The 17,216-nt window shown below is 42.8% G+C and overlaps 1 protein-coding gene across 5 annotated transcripts in view; it reads right to left on the bottom strand.

The window, feature by feature from the left end:
• Nucleotides 1-17,216, bottom strand: part of RANBP10 (RAN binding protein 10) — a 67,224-nt gene that overhangs the window by 15,970 nt on the left and 34,038 nt on the right. For all 5 annotated transcript variants that reach the window (XR_008841362.1, XR_008841361.1, XR_008841360.1 and 2 more), the window contains exons 4-7: nucleotides 15,314-15,481; nucleotides 7,980-8,002; nucleotides 2,301-2,485; nucleotides 557-669 (exon numbers count right to left, since the gene is read on the bottom strand). Coding sequence is in view for 1 of the 5 variants with exons in the window: in XM_056500434.1 (XP_056356409.1) it covers nucleotides 557-669; nucleotides 2,301-2,485; nucleotides 7,980-8,002; nucleotides 15,314-15,481 (489 nt within the window). In the remaining 4 variants the exon portion in view is untranslated. The remainder of the gene's footprint in view (nucleotides 1-556; nucleotides 670-2,300; nucleotides 2,486-7,979; nucleotides 8,003-15,313; nucleotides 15,482-17,216) is intronic.

Below are 17,216 nucleotides of genomic sequence, written 5' to 3'. Positions count from 1 at the left end.
GCCAGCTGAGAGATGAGCCACTTGGGAGCAAACAGCAGCACCCAAAAAAAGACACAGAATAGAAATTCTTCACACTGTGTGAGATTAACATGTTGGCTGTGAATCTGAAAACCCCTCAGCATGTGAAAGTTACCTGAAATTACAATGTGCAGAGGGACTGGAAGAGTCCTTAACTCGGAGCTGCAGCGAAACTAAATGGATGTGTCTGAGTCCCTGTGCCCAGGCTAATGGAACTGTCCCTGCTGCAACAGCCTGCAGTGAACAGCTGAGATCCAAAGGGATCTCTGGTGCAGTGATCTCAGCTCAGGTAAAGGCCAAGCAGAGCAGCCAGGGACAGGAAGGAACAGGGCAGTTCTCCAGGCAAAGATGGCAGAGAGTGGAGAGGGTGCAGTGATGATGGGAAAAGTGCTCCTAGCAGAGGTTCCCGAGCTCTGCTCCATGGTCAGCAGTGTGCTGTGGACAGCTCTGCACTCTCATGGAGCAACTTCAACAGCACTCACTCCTCTGCAGAGGCCCAAAGGAAGCACTCTTGAGGAGTGACACCTTAGAGACTTACTTTGTCTGTTCTTTATTGAGGTCTGTTCTTCCTGGATTGTGGTGTCTGTGACTCTGGCAAAGGCAGTTGCTGTTGAACAGTAGCCATGGTGAACCAAATATGATGAAACCATACTAGAAAAAAAGAAAATACAAAGAGATCATGAGGCACCAGTGAAACAGAATCATGACACTGGAAAAAAAAAAAGAAATCAACACAACAGAACTTGCAATTTCACTGAGAAACTCAGATTGCTTAGGACATAACCAAGGTTCTAGTTCTGGGTCTAAACTGTGTGTATTTACAAAACAGGCACCTGGTCCTCTGCAAACAGGAGGGAGGCTCTAAACCCACCTTACAGAGTGAAAAAAAATTAAAATATAAAGAATCTCTATGCATATATAGTATTTATTTATGACTGCTGTCCAAGGGTCACTTTTAAGGACTCAATACTGTGTTACTGCCAGTGACATCCTATATAGACATAAATCTGCACCTCAGAGAGGTTCATGGCTTTCAAGTAGATCTAAAAAGGAAGAAATAATTTTGGTCCCAAATTTCTTCCATCACTTATTTGCCAGCAATTATATCTTCAGTAGTTCAACCTCCTTATGAATTCTGCATGTTCACAGATACTTTAATCTGGGGACTGTCAGCATTGATTTCAAAAACATTAACACACTTGGAAGTTGTATTTTCAAAAAATCTTGGGGAGGGAGGAGTATGACTGTGAGAAAACAAACACAACAAAACCATCCTCCTGAACAAACCATTTCTAAGGCACTTGTGCCTTCCCAGGACACAGTGGCTCAATGTTAATGCTCTCTGGATTTTAACAAAAACTAAAAAGCCAGCAACAGGATTTCAAAGCTCCTCATGATGAATCTCAAAACAGGCTTCTCATGATGAAGCTGGCATTGATCTGATCAAGTCACAGCTCACACTCAACTTGGCTACTTTCAGTACAAGAAAGAAGTATTTTATGAGTCAGCAATCATTTTTAGGCATAACATTGTAAATTGCAGCTGTGTAATTTTAAGAAGTTGTTTTAAATGCAAGTGCTTCTGCCCAAGAGCTCTACAGGAGGAACTCCAGAGTGGTGACCCTGACAACCCCACCATGCACATCAGAGAAAAAAATTCTGGAGAACACAAGGAGCAAATAAAGGGATAAATTGGTCCCACTGCAGCAGAATCAACACCTCTTGTTAAGGGAGGTCTTGGCTCTCTAATTTGGTCCCATTTTGGAAGGCAAATAACAGTATCAGTAATACTCCTGACCTCTGAGAACTCCTGCCAACTGCTCTTGTCAAGCTCCACTCAATCCTTTTTGCAATGAGAAGTGCTCTCAATATTCACAAATTTATAAAATGCCATAATTGTGCTTTCAGTTAGGTTTGGAAGCCTTTGGTTCAGGCTCTTTCTTTCTCTTTCATTTCTGAATTCAGCTGACTTACATACTGGCTTTTCTCCTATATGAAGAGTTCTTATGGTGTCTTCTCCCCTCCCACAGTGCATCACCCCAAAATGTATGTTCTTCCATTTCTACAAGCTTTCATGCAATCTTTGCCTGAAAACTTCTCCCTTATCTTTTACATTTGAAACAACAGCAATCTACACAGGAAATACCCTTAAACAACAGAACTACTGGAGTGTAGAACAATTTGAAAGTGGCAATTTTTGCCATAAGAGAGCATAAATTAGCACTTAAGAAGTACTTCAAGCCTAACAAAAGGGAAGAAGCTGAACACCAAGGACTGACTTACTTCTGCAGCATGGCTTGCCACTCTCCCAGCCTGTCTCCTATGGGAAAGCGCTTAATGGTGCTCTGGATCTTCGCCCTCCACTCCCTCATGTAGTCCTCAATGTCAAACACAAAGGGCTGCTGCCCAAAGTTGGCATCCACAATCTCTCCTGGAGTCTGGAGACCCACTGTAGGGTAGAGGTTTGACTGGGAAGGAAGAAAAACAAACCTGTATGAAACACAGCTTTCTCCTTCTGCTTCCAGTTATGTGGTTTGGTAAAACCAAAGAGCTGCTCTTTAAATTGAAATAAATATAATGGAATTGGAAGAGGCAACAGCTCTTTGGGTATTTCTCAAGGAATCCTGTGACTTATTGTGCATTTAGGAAAAGTTGTTGCATCAAACCAGGACTATGGGTTCAATCCCCCAGCAGCCTGTGATGGAGGCCATGACTGCTGTCTGTGGATGGTCACTTCTGCTTTAGTTTTCTGCAATTTCTATCAAGCTTCAAGATCCAGCAGATAATATAACAACAACAACAGCAATAATAATCGCAATATAATAATAATAATAATAATAATAATAATAATAATAATAATAATAATAATAATAATAGTAGTAGTAGTAGTAAAAAAAAATTATGAGAGGTGCGTTATCTCAATCAATGTATCCCCTCCTGTTTCAACTCTCTTTTATTCCTTGGAAATTGTTATCTTAATATTCTACATCTCTGATGAAAAGGGACAGAGCTCTGATGTTAGGTCTTTGATGATCCCAAGACATCCACACAAGAAATTACACTACTGATAAATAAATTTATTTTTAAGAATATGTCTATAGATCCAGATGGAAGCTTTGACCCACCACCAAAACATGAGGAAAATAAAAAGGTTACCACCATGAAAGTGTTTCAGTAATTCAGCTTCTAAGGATGATCTAATAGAAAATAGGTGTTCAAAGTCTATCAGAAGTTCTCTGAATTCATGCTATTTTAAGAATTAGCTTATGGATATAAATGGAAACCCTGAGCCCACTCAAATGTTGGGAAAAGAGAAACAGCATCAGAAAAGGTACAGGGGTGCCTGGTTCTCATCACTCTGATCACATTTTTCAAGAACATGTTCCATTCACTGTCAAATGAATGTGCAGCACAAATTACTTTTCTGTTTGCAAAACAGACACAAACTGCACTAATTCTCTGCTCCACAGCATATGCTAAGAGTCTGCAGGGTGGGGGAAGAAATCTCTCTCATGCCACTCAGGAACTGTTTGGTGCTGCATTTTTTCCACTTTGCTCTAAAACAGTGGAGCCAGAAACTGGACACTGGGCAAGGCACACATGGATGGAACTGAAGTCTGGAAGTGCCTGGCTGCAGTGCCTTGCTCAGGGCTGAACCCCTATCAGATATTACAACAGCAGAGGGACAGACCTCTCTCCTTAAGTCCAGTCAGAAGCCCAGGATGACCCTCTCCTCCTCTATAGCAAGAGACATGGGCTTTCCTACAATTATCTGGAAAATTTCTTCAACTTATTCTTCACTGTTGCAGAGATGGGGATGATTTTGCCTGGAAGGGGCTCCAAGAGGGACTGCAGCATCTCTGTTCTCACTTTCAAAACTGAACTGTTAAGAACCTGACTAACCTCTTCTACCTTTGCAATCATCAAACCTCAAAAAAAAAAGGGAAGAAATGAATCTACAAATACATGCTGGAAACTGAAAAGAGATCAGGATGACTGCATTACTGGTTATTCACCACACCTCTTTTCCTGCTCCTACAGCAAGGGAGCCTCTAGGTCAGAGATGTGCAAAGTAAATACAGCATGATAAAGGAAGAGCTACCAGAGGAAAATGCTGTAATCACATTTAGTCCCTCCATTCTTTCAAAATTGGCTGACATGGAAGTTCCTCTAATGAGGGATCAGATATTTTCCACAGTCCATACTTCAGACTTTTTATTATCTTCTCAGTATCTTAAACCCAAGGGCTTTCAAAGCCAGGAATCAGACACCCAAAATACTGGGAAATTGGAAGCAAACCCACCCCAATTTACAAGATGCCATGTATTTTTTTTCAATCACTTTTGGCTATTTTCATCTTCCAGCAGAAGCTGCCTACCCTCTACATCTCTCAAATCATCTTTGAGGAAAAATTCCATTTTTTACAGAGGGATGTGTTCTCTGTTTAGCAGTCGCTGAGAACTACATGTATCTCCAGCACCCTGCCAGATGCAGGCAGACACAACCCCAGAGCCCACTGACCCAGGAGATGCTTTTCCTGCCAAGTTTTTCAGGAACACCTTCCCTGTGACATTTGGCCCACCTCTTGCCCTGATGCTGGCTGCCAGTTGCTCACAACCTCCTTGTTCATCTTGAACTGGTTCTTAACTCCCTTTTCCCTTTGTACTCCTACAATCCCACCCTGGGTTCTTCTGGCTTTTTTTTATCTTCTATTATTCCTTCAAACCTCTAGGCAGGATAGATCTGATCCAAGCTTGTGTAAATAAGAGTTGGGCCTGAGTACTGACTTAAACTGGCATATAAAAAAAAAGAAAAAAAAAAAGAAAAAAAAAAAGAAAAAAAAAAAAAAAAAAAAAGAAAAAGAAAACTCCCTCTTTTCCTCTGTGGGAATTCACTCCTATTTCAAGCAGTTATTTTGGTTTTAACTTCTGCCTGTGCTAAGCCAAAATGTGTTTTTTCCTATCACTGTATTTTTGTACAAATGAAAACACCCTTCAGAGGAAACTGAAACAAGCCAAAGCAAGTATGTTTCAACACATTTGTCTCTGGTTTTCAAATTAAAGTATCCATTTCAACTTCCTAATATTGTGAATTTTGCAAAATATTGCCTTCACCATTTGCCTCTGAAAGGGGAACTTTGGAACAAGCATTTCAAGGAAATTATTTCAAATCTGGCAATGTTTTGAAGGGTTAATTTAATTCCTTTTGTAATCTCACTGATATGCCAACGCTAAAATTGAAGCTTAAAAAGTGTAGAAGTATTGGGGCTTACTGGCCAAGCTTCTCACTGATGTGAGTTACCAGTCAGCTTCAACAGCCCTCAGGCTGCAATGCAAGGAAAGGGAGAGTTCCCTTAAAGCCCTCCTGGAGGGTTGAGTAATGAGGAATGGATCAGAGCCAAAAAATCCATGTGCAGCTGCTCAAACCACAGCGCCTCATGGGTCACTCAGGTAGATTTGCTGTTCACACTCCTGTTTGCTGGTAAATTTTCAGAAGTGCAGCTTCAGCGGGTGAAGAACACAGACACATTCCATCTCTTTCTTATAATGGATACTTTCTCTTCCTTACCTTATAATCACTGGATATTGTGTTTGAGCCTGGATCAGAGAACTTAAAAAACATCACCTGCAAGTGATCAACTTCACATTCTCTATTGCCTCAAGAATTCTACAATCTCTGACAATATTCCTTATATTTAAACCAAAGTCTATCTTGGGTTTGGCATCCTCTTCTTTAGGAAAGGCAGTAACCTCAACTGTTTGGAACAACCAATAATCCGTGGACCAAAAAGAGCACATGGAATACACTGGTACCTGCAAGGGTGAAGAAAGAAGGCAGTAATCCAAGGGAAGAGTATTGGAAAAGAGAATGCTGAAGTCAGATGCAGGCATCCTTAGGATGAAGCTGCCAGCAGAGCAGCAAAACAATTTTGCATATGCAGAAGGATGTCCTAGATCCACCTGGAGGCAGAAGTCTCCATCCACAGTTAAGGGGTGAAAGGACCCCATCAAGCATCTCTCCTCCTCTTTTTGTAGAGGAATTATCTCATGAGGGGTAATTCTCAATAGTAGGAGGCCTACAGGGCATCAGCTGTTATCCTTCCTGGCCCAGAAATACAAGTGTTATGGATTAGCTGCTGCTGTAAAAGCCAGAGGGGATTTCCCCAGAAAACAGCTCAGCAAACTGGCTGGTAAAGGCACAGACACCATTTGCACACCATTTAACCACTGGAGATTCTACCACGAAGCATCTGCCAAAACCTACCCTGGCCAGATCTTCTCCCAGTTTCACACTAAAACATCTCTGCACAAGACACAGACAAACAAGCCTGAGATGCTGGGAGGGTGATCTGAGCAGATCAAGAAACAGCAGGACAGGGCAATGCCAGGGGCTCAGGAAAGTCTTGAGCTCAATCTCACTGGCACTGCTTCACAAACACCCTTCTGTCTGCTCTGCTTCCCCAGCTGCTCACCCCCTGTGCCCAACAGAGACCCAGCACAGAGCTGAACAGCTCACACAAGAACATTAAATGTCTATATCAGCTCACTGGGCACTCCAGGATCAACAGGGTGCAAGTTAAGCTAAGCAGGACAGGGAGTTTCAACCTGCCAAATCTGTGCTGTGAAGCTCCACAGCAACACTTGAGCTGTAAATGACAGAGCAGTGGCACATTTGCTGCACAGCTATTTTTGACTGACAGGAGCCTAAATAGCCATTCTCTATCTCAACATGGAGACTGCTCCTGCTGCAGAAGGAGAAGCAGTCTAGCCAAATGGGAAGATAAAGTGGTGAAAAAATTAGAAGGAATATGGTAAATCTGTGACTACTAATGCAATCTACATCCAGAGGGAAAACAAACAGCACCAAAAACTAAGGGGCACATCAGAGAAGCATCTTCTTGCTGTGGATGCAAGGTTATCACAATAGCTCACTCAAAAAGGTTAATCCTCATGGAAAGGCAAACTATTCTTGTACTTTATTAACTGTACTTGGACCAAGTAAATGAACTGTTGTGAAACAAACCACATAAAGAGTTTCTGGTTTAGAACAGAAACAGTAACTGCAATGTTACCAAGTTCAAAGACCCTAGGACAAAAAAAAAAAACTGAAAAAAGCCCCACCCTGATGTGAAAAGGCCAATCAAATCAGTACAATTTAAGTGCAGGCCATAGCTGGAGTGTGGGAGAAATCTGTAAAGCCCTAAATCCCATCGGGAAGGTGAACAGGGAGTGTTAGCCATTATTTCTCACAATACAAAAATCAGAGGAACAAGATAAAATTTTTGACAGGAAATACAGAACAAAGCAAAGCAACCTTTCTTTCAGACAACAGAGAAGTCAGCCAAGAAAGTGGATCACTTTGGAGGCCTAAAAAAGTTACTGAAACTAAGAAATTTGTCAGAGGAAATTAATTTGGGGTTATTAAGTACAAAGACAGGAGTGCAACCTTAGGGACAAGAAGTCCTGAGTCTGAGAGATGGATGCAGTGGGTGTGTTGGTGTATGCCTGACCTGGTTTTACCTTTTTTCACTGAACACATCCTCCTTACCCAGGAACACCTGGGTCTAGAGAAAAGTGAACATTTTCTTGTGTGTGACCCCCTGTGAGACCTGACTAGACATCAGTGTAACTATGCACATGTACTCCTTCCTGGAGTTGAAGCTGCATTTGGAAGACCTGTAATGAGGTTTGTACCCTTGCTTTAATTCCAGGAGAAGGAGCAACATATTCTTAGAGGTGGTGAGGGATGAGAGGAGGCATGTGAGTAGCCCACAGACCCAGTCACAGGATTATGAAGTTTCAGAAAAAGGAGCATCCACATCATTCAATAACCTGTGTTATCACGCTTTTTCCAAAAGGGCATCAAACAGAAAAAAAAAAAAAAAAAATCACACCCCCACACTCTTCCCCCTCCCTTCTGTTTGCATTCTTAGTTAAAATACTGAAAAAAAGGTGTACTTACAGGGAGGTCTGTAAAGGCTATACCTGTGGGGGGGAAAAATATTAGAATTAAAAAGACAAAGGATTTTTTTCCCTGCTTGCCTAGATCCTTAACATGCTACTAAACATTACTGCATTTCAAGTCTCAGCTCTGACCCTGCATTTCACTACCTATGTACTTAGAAGTAACTTCCCTCCCCAGTCCCCTCCTCTGCAAGGTTCTGCATCTGGAGAAAGGTTCAGGAAAAAGCCTAAATGTTTTCAACATCTCTCCCAAAAATGTGATTTTCTAAAAGCAGCTCCTCTTTCCTTTGCTTCTCCCTCTGTTACTAGGAAGGAGTTACTTTTCAAGACTCACTTTGGTGTCAGAAACAGAGTTTTAGTATAAAATTGTTTTGGTTTAGGCTGTAACTGGTTCTTCTTATCAGGCAGAGAAACACAAATGAATATTCAGCACTTGGCATTACAGCTGGGGAACAGCCCTGTAACAGAACCAAGCTGCAGCCAGGAGCAACCTGAGAAACACTGTGCAAAGAACAGCCTCAGCCTCAACTCAGCTGATACAGCTCCAAATAGAAAAGATGGGAAAAAGTGTATGGTTTCCCTTTTTATTTACATCTGGCATATCAGAAAAGAGGTATTTAAGCAGAGGCAGCCACTGCCTGGGATGGCTAACAGAGTTTTGGCTAGAGACAGCACTCACCACAGCCAGGCTACCCCAGGCACAGCTCTGCATCTGATTTAGAGGCCAGTTACTGCTCCAAGGGATGCTGCCTCCCCTCCCTCTGCTGCCAAGGGGGAATCCAGCAGCACAGGAGATGGATCAGCCAGACCCCACAGGCTTTGGGTCACCCCCACCAACAGCACAGGGGACACTGCTGCCACCACCTCACCAGACTGAGCTAAATCCAGACATCCAGCTAACATTCCAGGAGTCAGCCTGGAAGCTGCAGTCTTTCCCCTGTGTGCTGGTACCCACACCAGCACACCCAGTTCTCACACACGTCCCACCTCTCCTCCTTCCCTTCTGCCTGGCACTGAAGGCACTGCAGAAGCAGGAGAACACCACCCTCTGGTTTTAATTTTAGGACTATTTTAACCCAAAGCAGCAATGTAATGTTACCAGATCAGTCTGAAATGGTAATTTAAACCAGTTTTAGGAGTCAAGATAGGGAACAAGTAACTTCTATTCAAAACAGCACAGATCCAAATCAAATGCTCAGAAAGAAATACTGAATATTTTACTAAACAAACAGCCCATAAAGTTAAATTAACATCATAGCAAACAATCAATATGGTTTAATGAACATCCTGGCAGTTTGGACCTTGTTTATTGAGCACCCTCTCTACAACCCAACCAAAGACTGTGCACACAGGTGATGTTGAACAGGTGGCAGAGGAAAACACTCAGTAAGCATTTCTCTCACCTTGTCACTTTACCCAGATACTGTTCCTCACTCAAACCTTTTTTTTTTCACTTTGCAGTTATTTTGTTCAGCTGGATAAAAATGTGGATGAAAGCTTGCTCCTACCCTTATGCCAGAATGAGGCCAATCTCCTTGAGCCTGCTGTCCACTGGAGCCTTTCTCTGCACCCAGCACCTCTCAGAGCCAAAGGTGGCCAAGGCTTGTGCAGCTGTGTGGCTGGAAGCTGCTTCCAGCAGCTGGACAAGCACATGGTTTTCAAATGGACTACAAGGTGGGTGGAAAATTGGCTGAACTGTCAGGATGGAAGAGTTGTGATTAGCAGCTCAAAGTCCAGGAGTTGCTCCTCAGGAATCAATGGCAGGGCCAACACAGTTTCATGTCTTCACTAATGACCTGGACAATGGGATGAAGTGTGCTCCCAGCAGGCTCACAGGTGTCACCAAACAGGACAGTGGACAACAGGCTGGAGGGCACAGTGCTACAGCTGGAGGAATGATCCAGCACAAGCCTCCCAAAGCTCAACAAAAGCAACCTAAGAGCCCTGCCACCAAGTTGTGATACTCCCAGAAAACAGGACAGGATGAGGCTGACTGGAGAGAAAGCAGATCTGCAAAAAAGATTGAGGGTCCTGCTGGGCAAACAAGTAGAGCAGAAGCCAGTGGTGGGTCCTTGCAGCAAAGGAGATCAACCCCATCCTGAGTTGTATTAGTGAGAGTGTAGGTTAAAGGATGGGATTTCTCCCTTGCCTTCCAACACTTGTTAGTCTCCACTTTGGTTATGATGTTCACTTTAGGGTTGCCCAATACAGGACACAGTAAGACTGAATTGAGTCCAGCAGAAGGCAGCAAGACAAAGACAGGCCAAGGGAAAAGTCTCTGTTCACTCTTAAAAACATTAGGGCAGACACCCAGCTAACACTGTTGCCTACAACTGTCATATAGGAGGATATAAAAGGCTTTTCTCAGAGATGCATGGTGGCAGGAGACAGGAGGCAACACAGACAAGTTGCAACATGGGAAATTCTAATTAGAAAAATTCAGTATGAACTTTGGTCAAACACTGAATCAGGACCAGAAAAGTCCCCAGGGTGATCTCCATTCTTGGAAACAGTAAAACTTGATGAGTTTCTGAGTAACATGATCTAGTTTGGGCCTGCTTTCAGCAGGGTGTTGGATGCTTGACCTCTGTAGATCTCTCCCAGAGAAAATAATTGTATGATTCTATAAATAAACTTATTATATTGCCTTTACAATGAGACAAATGTATGTTTTCCACATTCTGTTGTGTAACTCAGGCTAATAAAATGCTTTATGCAAACAGCACTTGGTCTGTTGCACAGTCATGTCTGCTTAGAGCTTCTGCATCTGCAGAGCTACACACCAGCATCCAGGAAAGGCAACAGCAGAAAGTGAAATAATCACAACTTGAATGTTAAACTGTTTTCTTTCTCTGCAGCCCCTTCAAAGCCTGGATCCAGTTTTAAACCACAACCTTCTTAAAGACTTAGACTGGATAAATCAAGAGGTCAGGAAGCAAGAGCAAGTGTGTGAAGGGCCTCCCCTCTAAGTCCATGAAGTTGATGTGATCATCAAGGCAGTGACATAAAGACATTAAATGAAGGTTCAGTGCTAGGGCACAGTGTGATTGACATCTTCACCTGCCAACCAAAGGACTCCCACTTTCCATGACTGGAGTGCACTTACACATGACCCCACACACAGAATGTGTTTGTGGACCCTCCAGCCCATCTCTGCTCTCCACCCAGCAACAATCATCCTGTCTGCCTCACAACTGGCCACTTACAGAATTCAATTTGCACAAGACAACATACATATGGGTGATCAGCCACAGCCCCACTGCCTGCACAGCAGGGTACTCCTCCAGCATCTGTGATGCAGAGAATCCTTAAGCAGTGCTGGATTGCAATAAACACAACACTTTCAGCAGTGTGGGCAACCAAAGAGCAACTAGGAAATGTCAGCCCAGGAAAATACTTGAATACTTCCCCAATGTGCTGCTGAGGAGAAGCACTGTCAAACCCACACAGCTCTACATGCCCTTGGAAACAGATATTCTCCAATGAGGCCACTTGGGTAAAACTGCTCACACACAGAGCAAGGCTGTAGCCAAATCTGCTACAAGTATGTTAGTGTTCAAGGCCAGGGTGGATAGGGCTCTGTGCAACCTGGTCTAGTGGAAGGTGTCCCTGCCCACAGCAGAGGGGTTGGAATGAGATGATCTTTAAGGTCCCTTCCAACCCAAACCATTCCAGGATTCTGTGATTTGAAATTTGATTAATCTGAAGTCTTGTTTTGAACATCCCAATGCCCTTGCTCTCTGCATACTTCACTTGAAGCTCTGGGGTCAAACCTATTAAACCTGGGATTGACACCTGCATGTATCTGACATCAGACTTCTGCATTATTACCCCTCATATTCCTCCTAGTCTCTAAAGTGGCTGCAGAACAGATATTTTACTTTTTAGGTTAACTTGGTCTTTCCAAGAGCCTGCACTAGAACTCAAACTACGGGAAGTTTTCTATGCCAAGACTTCAGAGGGTTGCATGCTCTTTTTATAGCCCTGCTGCTCCATTTACCTTGGTCTGCTGTCAAAGTCTGAGATCTGAGACACTCCTGCATTAATCCCTGAGCAAATTCATCCACTTAAACCCAGAGACCTGCAGCAGTCACATTTCCTCCTCATGTCCTGGTCCAAGACCTTCTGCTAAATGGCTGGTGCCCCAACATTCCTCCCTCTTTCTCTCCAAATTCATTCTCATCACACTTCTAGCCACATCTCACTGTGTTTTTTACTGCCAGCACTCTGCTCAGAACTTGTCACAAGTGTTTCATCAGCAGCCAGAAGACATTCAAGACATTTTCCAGAACAGAGAATTAAGACTACATACGATGTCAAACAGTTCTCATGTGACGTCTCCAAATAAAGTTCAAGACTTAGCTCCAACCAGAACATCCAGAATTTGTGATGGCCAAGAAAACAGTTCTTATACAGTGCTCCTGATGGATCTGATTAAATGAAAAAGTATGGAGACAATGGAAGATAACAGTTAAGCAACAGAAGAAATTGCAAGGAAAACAAAAGGAGGGTGTCTAATTAATAGAAGAAAAGGAGAGGACTTAAATGGTGAAGAGTGAATTGGAAAGACAAAGCTACAGTAATTCCATTAAAAGAAAGACAAATTCAACTCTGAAACCCTTCTCTCAAGCTAACTGGCCTCACAAAGGGGCTGATTAGACTCATGAATACTCTTGGCATCTGCAGTGGGATTACACAATTACCTCATCTCCTAGGAGGAGACATACATGCATTCACAGCTTTATGTCAGGGAACACCTAGAAAAAACACATTCATCCTCTTCCTGGTAAACCCTGGGTTTACACAACACAGAAATGAGATTCTCAGGTTAGCACTAAGTATCTTGGAAGTTCAAGATCTTCAAGGAGTTGCTTCTTTCAGGGAAGAAAGCATTCTGACTTCCAAAGAAATCATTGCTCCTACCTCCATTTGGCATTAGTTCCTCTGCTGACACCTGTCTCACCCCCTCCTCACATCTCTCTGCTCTGTGTCCACAAGGAGCTGTGTAACCCCTGGTCAAGGGGCTCCTCTCCTCACCATTCCCCTGAGCACCTCTCCTGGATGCTGTTTCTTTATCAGTGACACACAGACACTGCTGGCCCATCCCAACAGCCTCCTCAGATGAGGTTTTCATTCTGCTTTTGTAAGAAGGCAGTAAAATGTTCCTGCAGCTTTTGTGGGGTCTCCCAGCAAGGCCTGAGCTCTGCAGATCCATCCCTGTCTCCTCTAACCACACCATCTCTCCTCTCTCAGTACAACCATTGTGCCACTAAAGCTCAAAGAAAAGCTGGTGCACACAGGGGCCAGCTGTGAATGCTAAGGACAGGCTGGTACCTGTTCTTTTCTCAGACACCTCATTGTACTGCACATCTGGAGAGCTCAAGAGGACACCCAGGTGACAGCAGTGCTTAAAACTAATGCTGGTCTCTAAGAATGGTAACTTTCTTGGTATCATGTTTTTTTCTTGTTTTTTTCTTCCCACTGGCATGGGCCATTCCTCAAGGGGTTATTCAATGTCAGATTAGAAAACCATGAGCTTTCCATCCAAAAAAGCCCCATCTTCAAAAGAAAAGAAACGCTTAAATTTTAGAAAGGAAGACTAGATAACTTCACTGCTGTAAAGAACTCTGAATGTCCCAAACAAAACAAATCTCTGAGCAAGGACACGAGGCAAAGAATCAGAGGGTGGTAATGAGAAAAGGTAACACAGAAGTTACTGAACTGGGCTGTTTATTTGGCTTCATCTGCCCAGACACCCAGGCACAACACAGTCCTGGGTACAGAACACAGAAAGTTTCAACTTTTCAACTGATATAGCTTATACTGTGGAGATTCTGGTCATTAGAAAGAAATTAAATTTCAAATGAACAAACTTGTATTCATTAAATAGAAGACCTGGCCTCCTGACTCACACACTTTTGTTATGATGAAAAGTAACAGCACCATCAGGGTGAAAAACAATGAAGCTGGAAAACTACTCACTTCAATAACAGAAAAAAAACATCCAGAGGAGAACAGCACAAACCACTACAGAGTTTCTGTGTAAATACATGCTAAAAATCAAGGAGAGCAACTAAAAGGAGATATTTTTTGAAGATATTTCATTACCTCAGTTGCTATTGTTTTATCTTGTCTAAAGCAAAAGCTCCTGCTCTACACCATCAGCTGCTGCTTTCAAGCCTCTACCTGTCTTACCAGACTGGACTGACCTGGGCAGCCTGAACAATCCCAGCTCTCCAGCCTTTCCTCCTAGGACAGATGCTCCAAACCCTTCACCACCTTGGCAACCCTTTGCTGGACTCTCTCCAGTGAGTCTACCTCTCTGATACTGGGGAGCCCAGCAGTTTTCCCAAGAGCTCACCAGAAATCCTGCACTCTCCAGGCACACACTGCACTCCAATCCCACTCCTTCCTTCAGCCCAGCCAGTAACTCAAAACATCTTTGCTTTGTTAAGTGTTTTGAGCAGGGTATTTTTAGTATTTTTCTACCAATTTAATCTTGAATTCAACGAAGTAGAATTGACACTGCAAGGAGAAGCAAAGGACAGGAGTGCTCATCCCTCCCTGCCAAATCAAATGAATCCCAGCACAAAAATGAGATGAATTTACAAAACTTACTGCACATTTATGTGATAAAAAAAAGACAAGAATTTATCTGGGATGGAGAGCATGTCATCCAAGGAAAAGGTATTTTAGGGGAAAAAAGGCCAAAAATTTCTTTTTTGGACAAATAAGATATGACAGATATCTGGAAAACATCTGATATATTAATTTGGGCAACATTTTTAAGTCTTTAAGACAGTTACTGAAACAAGTATGAAATGAACCAAATTATAGCTCAGTGCTTAAATAAAACCTCTTGTGCTGAATTAATGTCTGGCTTTGGGAATGCTCAGACCAAAGTCTTGAGGCTTTCAGATGGACAAGTCCCTTCAAAAAATTAAGACGTGGTACTGTGGCTTTGGAGGTAGTTGAACAACACAATAATTAGACTTTCCACTTCTTTCTTTCTTTCTTTCTTTCCCTGTTGTCCAGCCATTGGACATCTCATCCAACCTCCCACCTACCGTGTAGTAGCAGAGGAAAGCAGTAGAAGCTGTGGATGAAATTCTAACTTATCTAAACAAACTGAGCAGCATGGAAAGCATTTTACCTGCTGGAAGTATTTCTGTCTTGGAGCCAATTTACAACTGCTGGCAGCTGCTCTTTTCCTCTGCCATTTAAACCTTACTCACAGGTGTGGGACAAGAGTTACAATAAAAGCAAAGTATTAAAGAGCAGCGAGAGCAGGGCTGGAGCATCCCTCTCCTGAGAACACCTTCCCTCACTTACCTAAACTGTGGCCATTTTTTGTGTAGAAGCAGGTGTTGTTGATAAGGTTGACACAGCAGCCAATCACATCTCCAGTGGTGAAGGTGGGGCCGTAGGGCTGCCCTGTCCCCGAGGAACAGAAGGAGTGCCCATCATCACCATGGTACCCATAGGAATGTTTATCCCATCCTGCAAAACACAAAGCAAAAGGACAGGAAGCAGTGAAGCCAGTTCAGCAGAGCCACATGGAACTGCTACAGCTCTCAGGACATCATTTTCTGTGGGAATTCTGATTCATCCCAATATTAATTTTCACATATCGGAAAGAGAAAATAAGTTAATAGTCTTTAATCAGAACACATCACTCCCATTTCAACCTGTTTCTCTTTTATTTTACCAGAGGTGAAACAAACTCCTTTTGTAAAACACTGGAACACTTGTGTTTCCCAAATGCAAAATCTTCCTGCAAAAGCATTTAACAAAATAATTCTCAGACAGTTGCAGCTTTATCTGTAAGTGCTGTCACAGGTGTACAAATGGAGAGAGGCAGTTTTTGCATCCTCAAATCTGTATTTTCCTTCTAACAGTTGATAAGATTTCTATGTTTCCCTTGGGATACAATATTTCCTGTTCTGCAGACAGCTTAAAACACAACCCTCAAGTGTCTAAGGGGAGTTCAATGCAAAGTGGTCAGTTCCAGTATCAATATCTTTTATTTCTTCTGCCAGTAACATGGTGCTAAGGGTAACAGCTGGGCTCAGGGATTGCACCCTGCCCACTTGTTCTTTTCTGTATATCCCAGAAATTTCATTTGGAGCATTCCTCTGAATTGCACAATCAATGCCACATCTCAAAAGAGACATACTTCTATTAGAAAGTGATACAACATTAAAAACAAACATCTGTGTTTTGTATGGATATGGCTGGATCCTCAGGGAAGCAAAAGGTGCTCTGGCCATCTACTGACCTTATACACCCAAGGGTAGTGCAGATCCTGTTAAATGTGGAGTGATGGCCCTGGTAAAGGGATTATGGAAGAAACACAAAGACTGTGCAGGAAGTGCACATCCTACAATGAGGCACAAAAAGACAGAGCACACTGAGAACTACAGAAGAGAGTCCTGCAAAGGTGGGCTGGAGCACTTCTGTGAGCCAGGATTTTCCTCCAAAAGCAACAACAACATAAGGGCACTAGAAATTTAATCTTGTAAAATAGTGCTACAACACTGAGACATCAGCACCCACATGCTCAGGGTTTCTCAGAAAAGCACAAAATAGTCAGTGCATGTCTAAGGCCCTATTTATTGTACCACACCAAGTGAATGCCAATGGGAAATCAGGGAATGAAGCAAGACTGAAACATGCCACAGTCCAAGATTTTGGACCTCAGAGAAAGTTTGGGAGTGAAAGGCGTGAAGGACTCCCAGCAAATTCTAGTCTAGAAATGGTGAGTAATTTCCTCTGTTTAGTCCCACACATCCAACAGGAACAGACTGAGATGTCCCAAGAGTCAGCTCTGTCTTCCCTCGGATCAGCTCCAAACAAGCTGTTGACAGTAGCACCAGTCCTGTTTCAAATCTTCATGAAAGACAGGGACAACAGCACAAGCAGCACCCTCAGCAAGCACAAAAAGCAGTGCCAAACTGACTTGCCAAAACAAAAGAGGAAGCAATAGGGGCTCTAGAGTCTGCTGTCAAACTTCCACTGCTAAGACTCCATCCAGTAAAAATACCATTGAAATATTTTTGAATTCTTAAAACTGTGGCTCCTTTCCACGCTCATTTTATTTGCTCCGTTGCCATCACTGATCTATTATTTTAGTTTCCCCAAAACCAGACCTGTTATGTGAGTGTCAATTCAGAACTTCTCTAATGAAGCTGTTGATAAGTTATAATTCAGATGATAACTTAAATAAATTTATCTC

Source organism: Oenanthe melanoleuca, chromosome 11, assembly GCF_029582105.1.
Source record: "Oenanthe melanoleuca isolate GR-GAL-2019-014 chromosome 11, OMel1.0, whole genome shotgun sequence".
NCBI classification, from domain to species: Eukaryota; Metazoa; Chordata; class Aves; order Passeriformes; family Muscicapidae; genus Oenanthe; species Oenanthe melanoleuca.
Note: the sequence above shows the minus strand (reverse complement) of the source record. Positions and strands in the feature narration are given on the sequence as shown.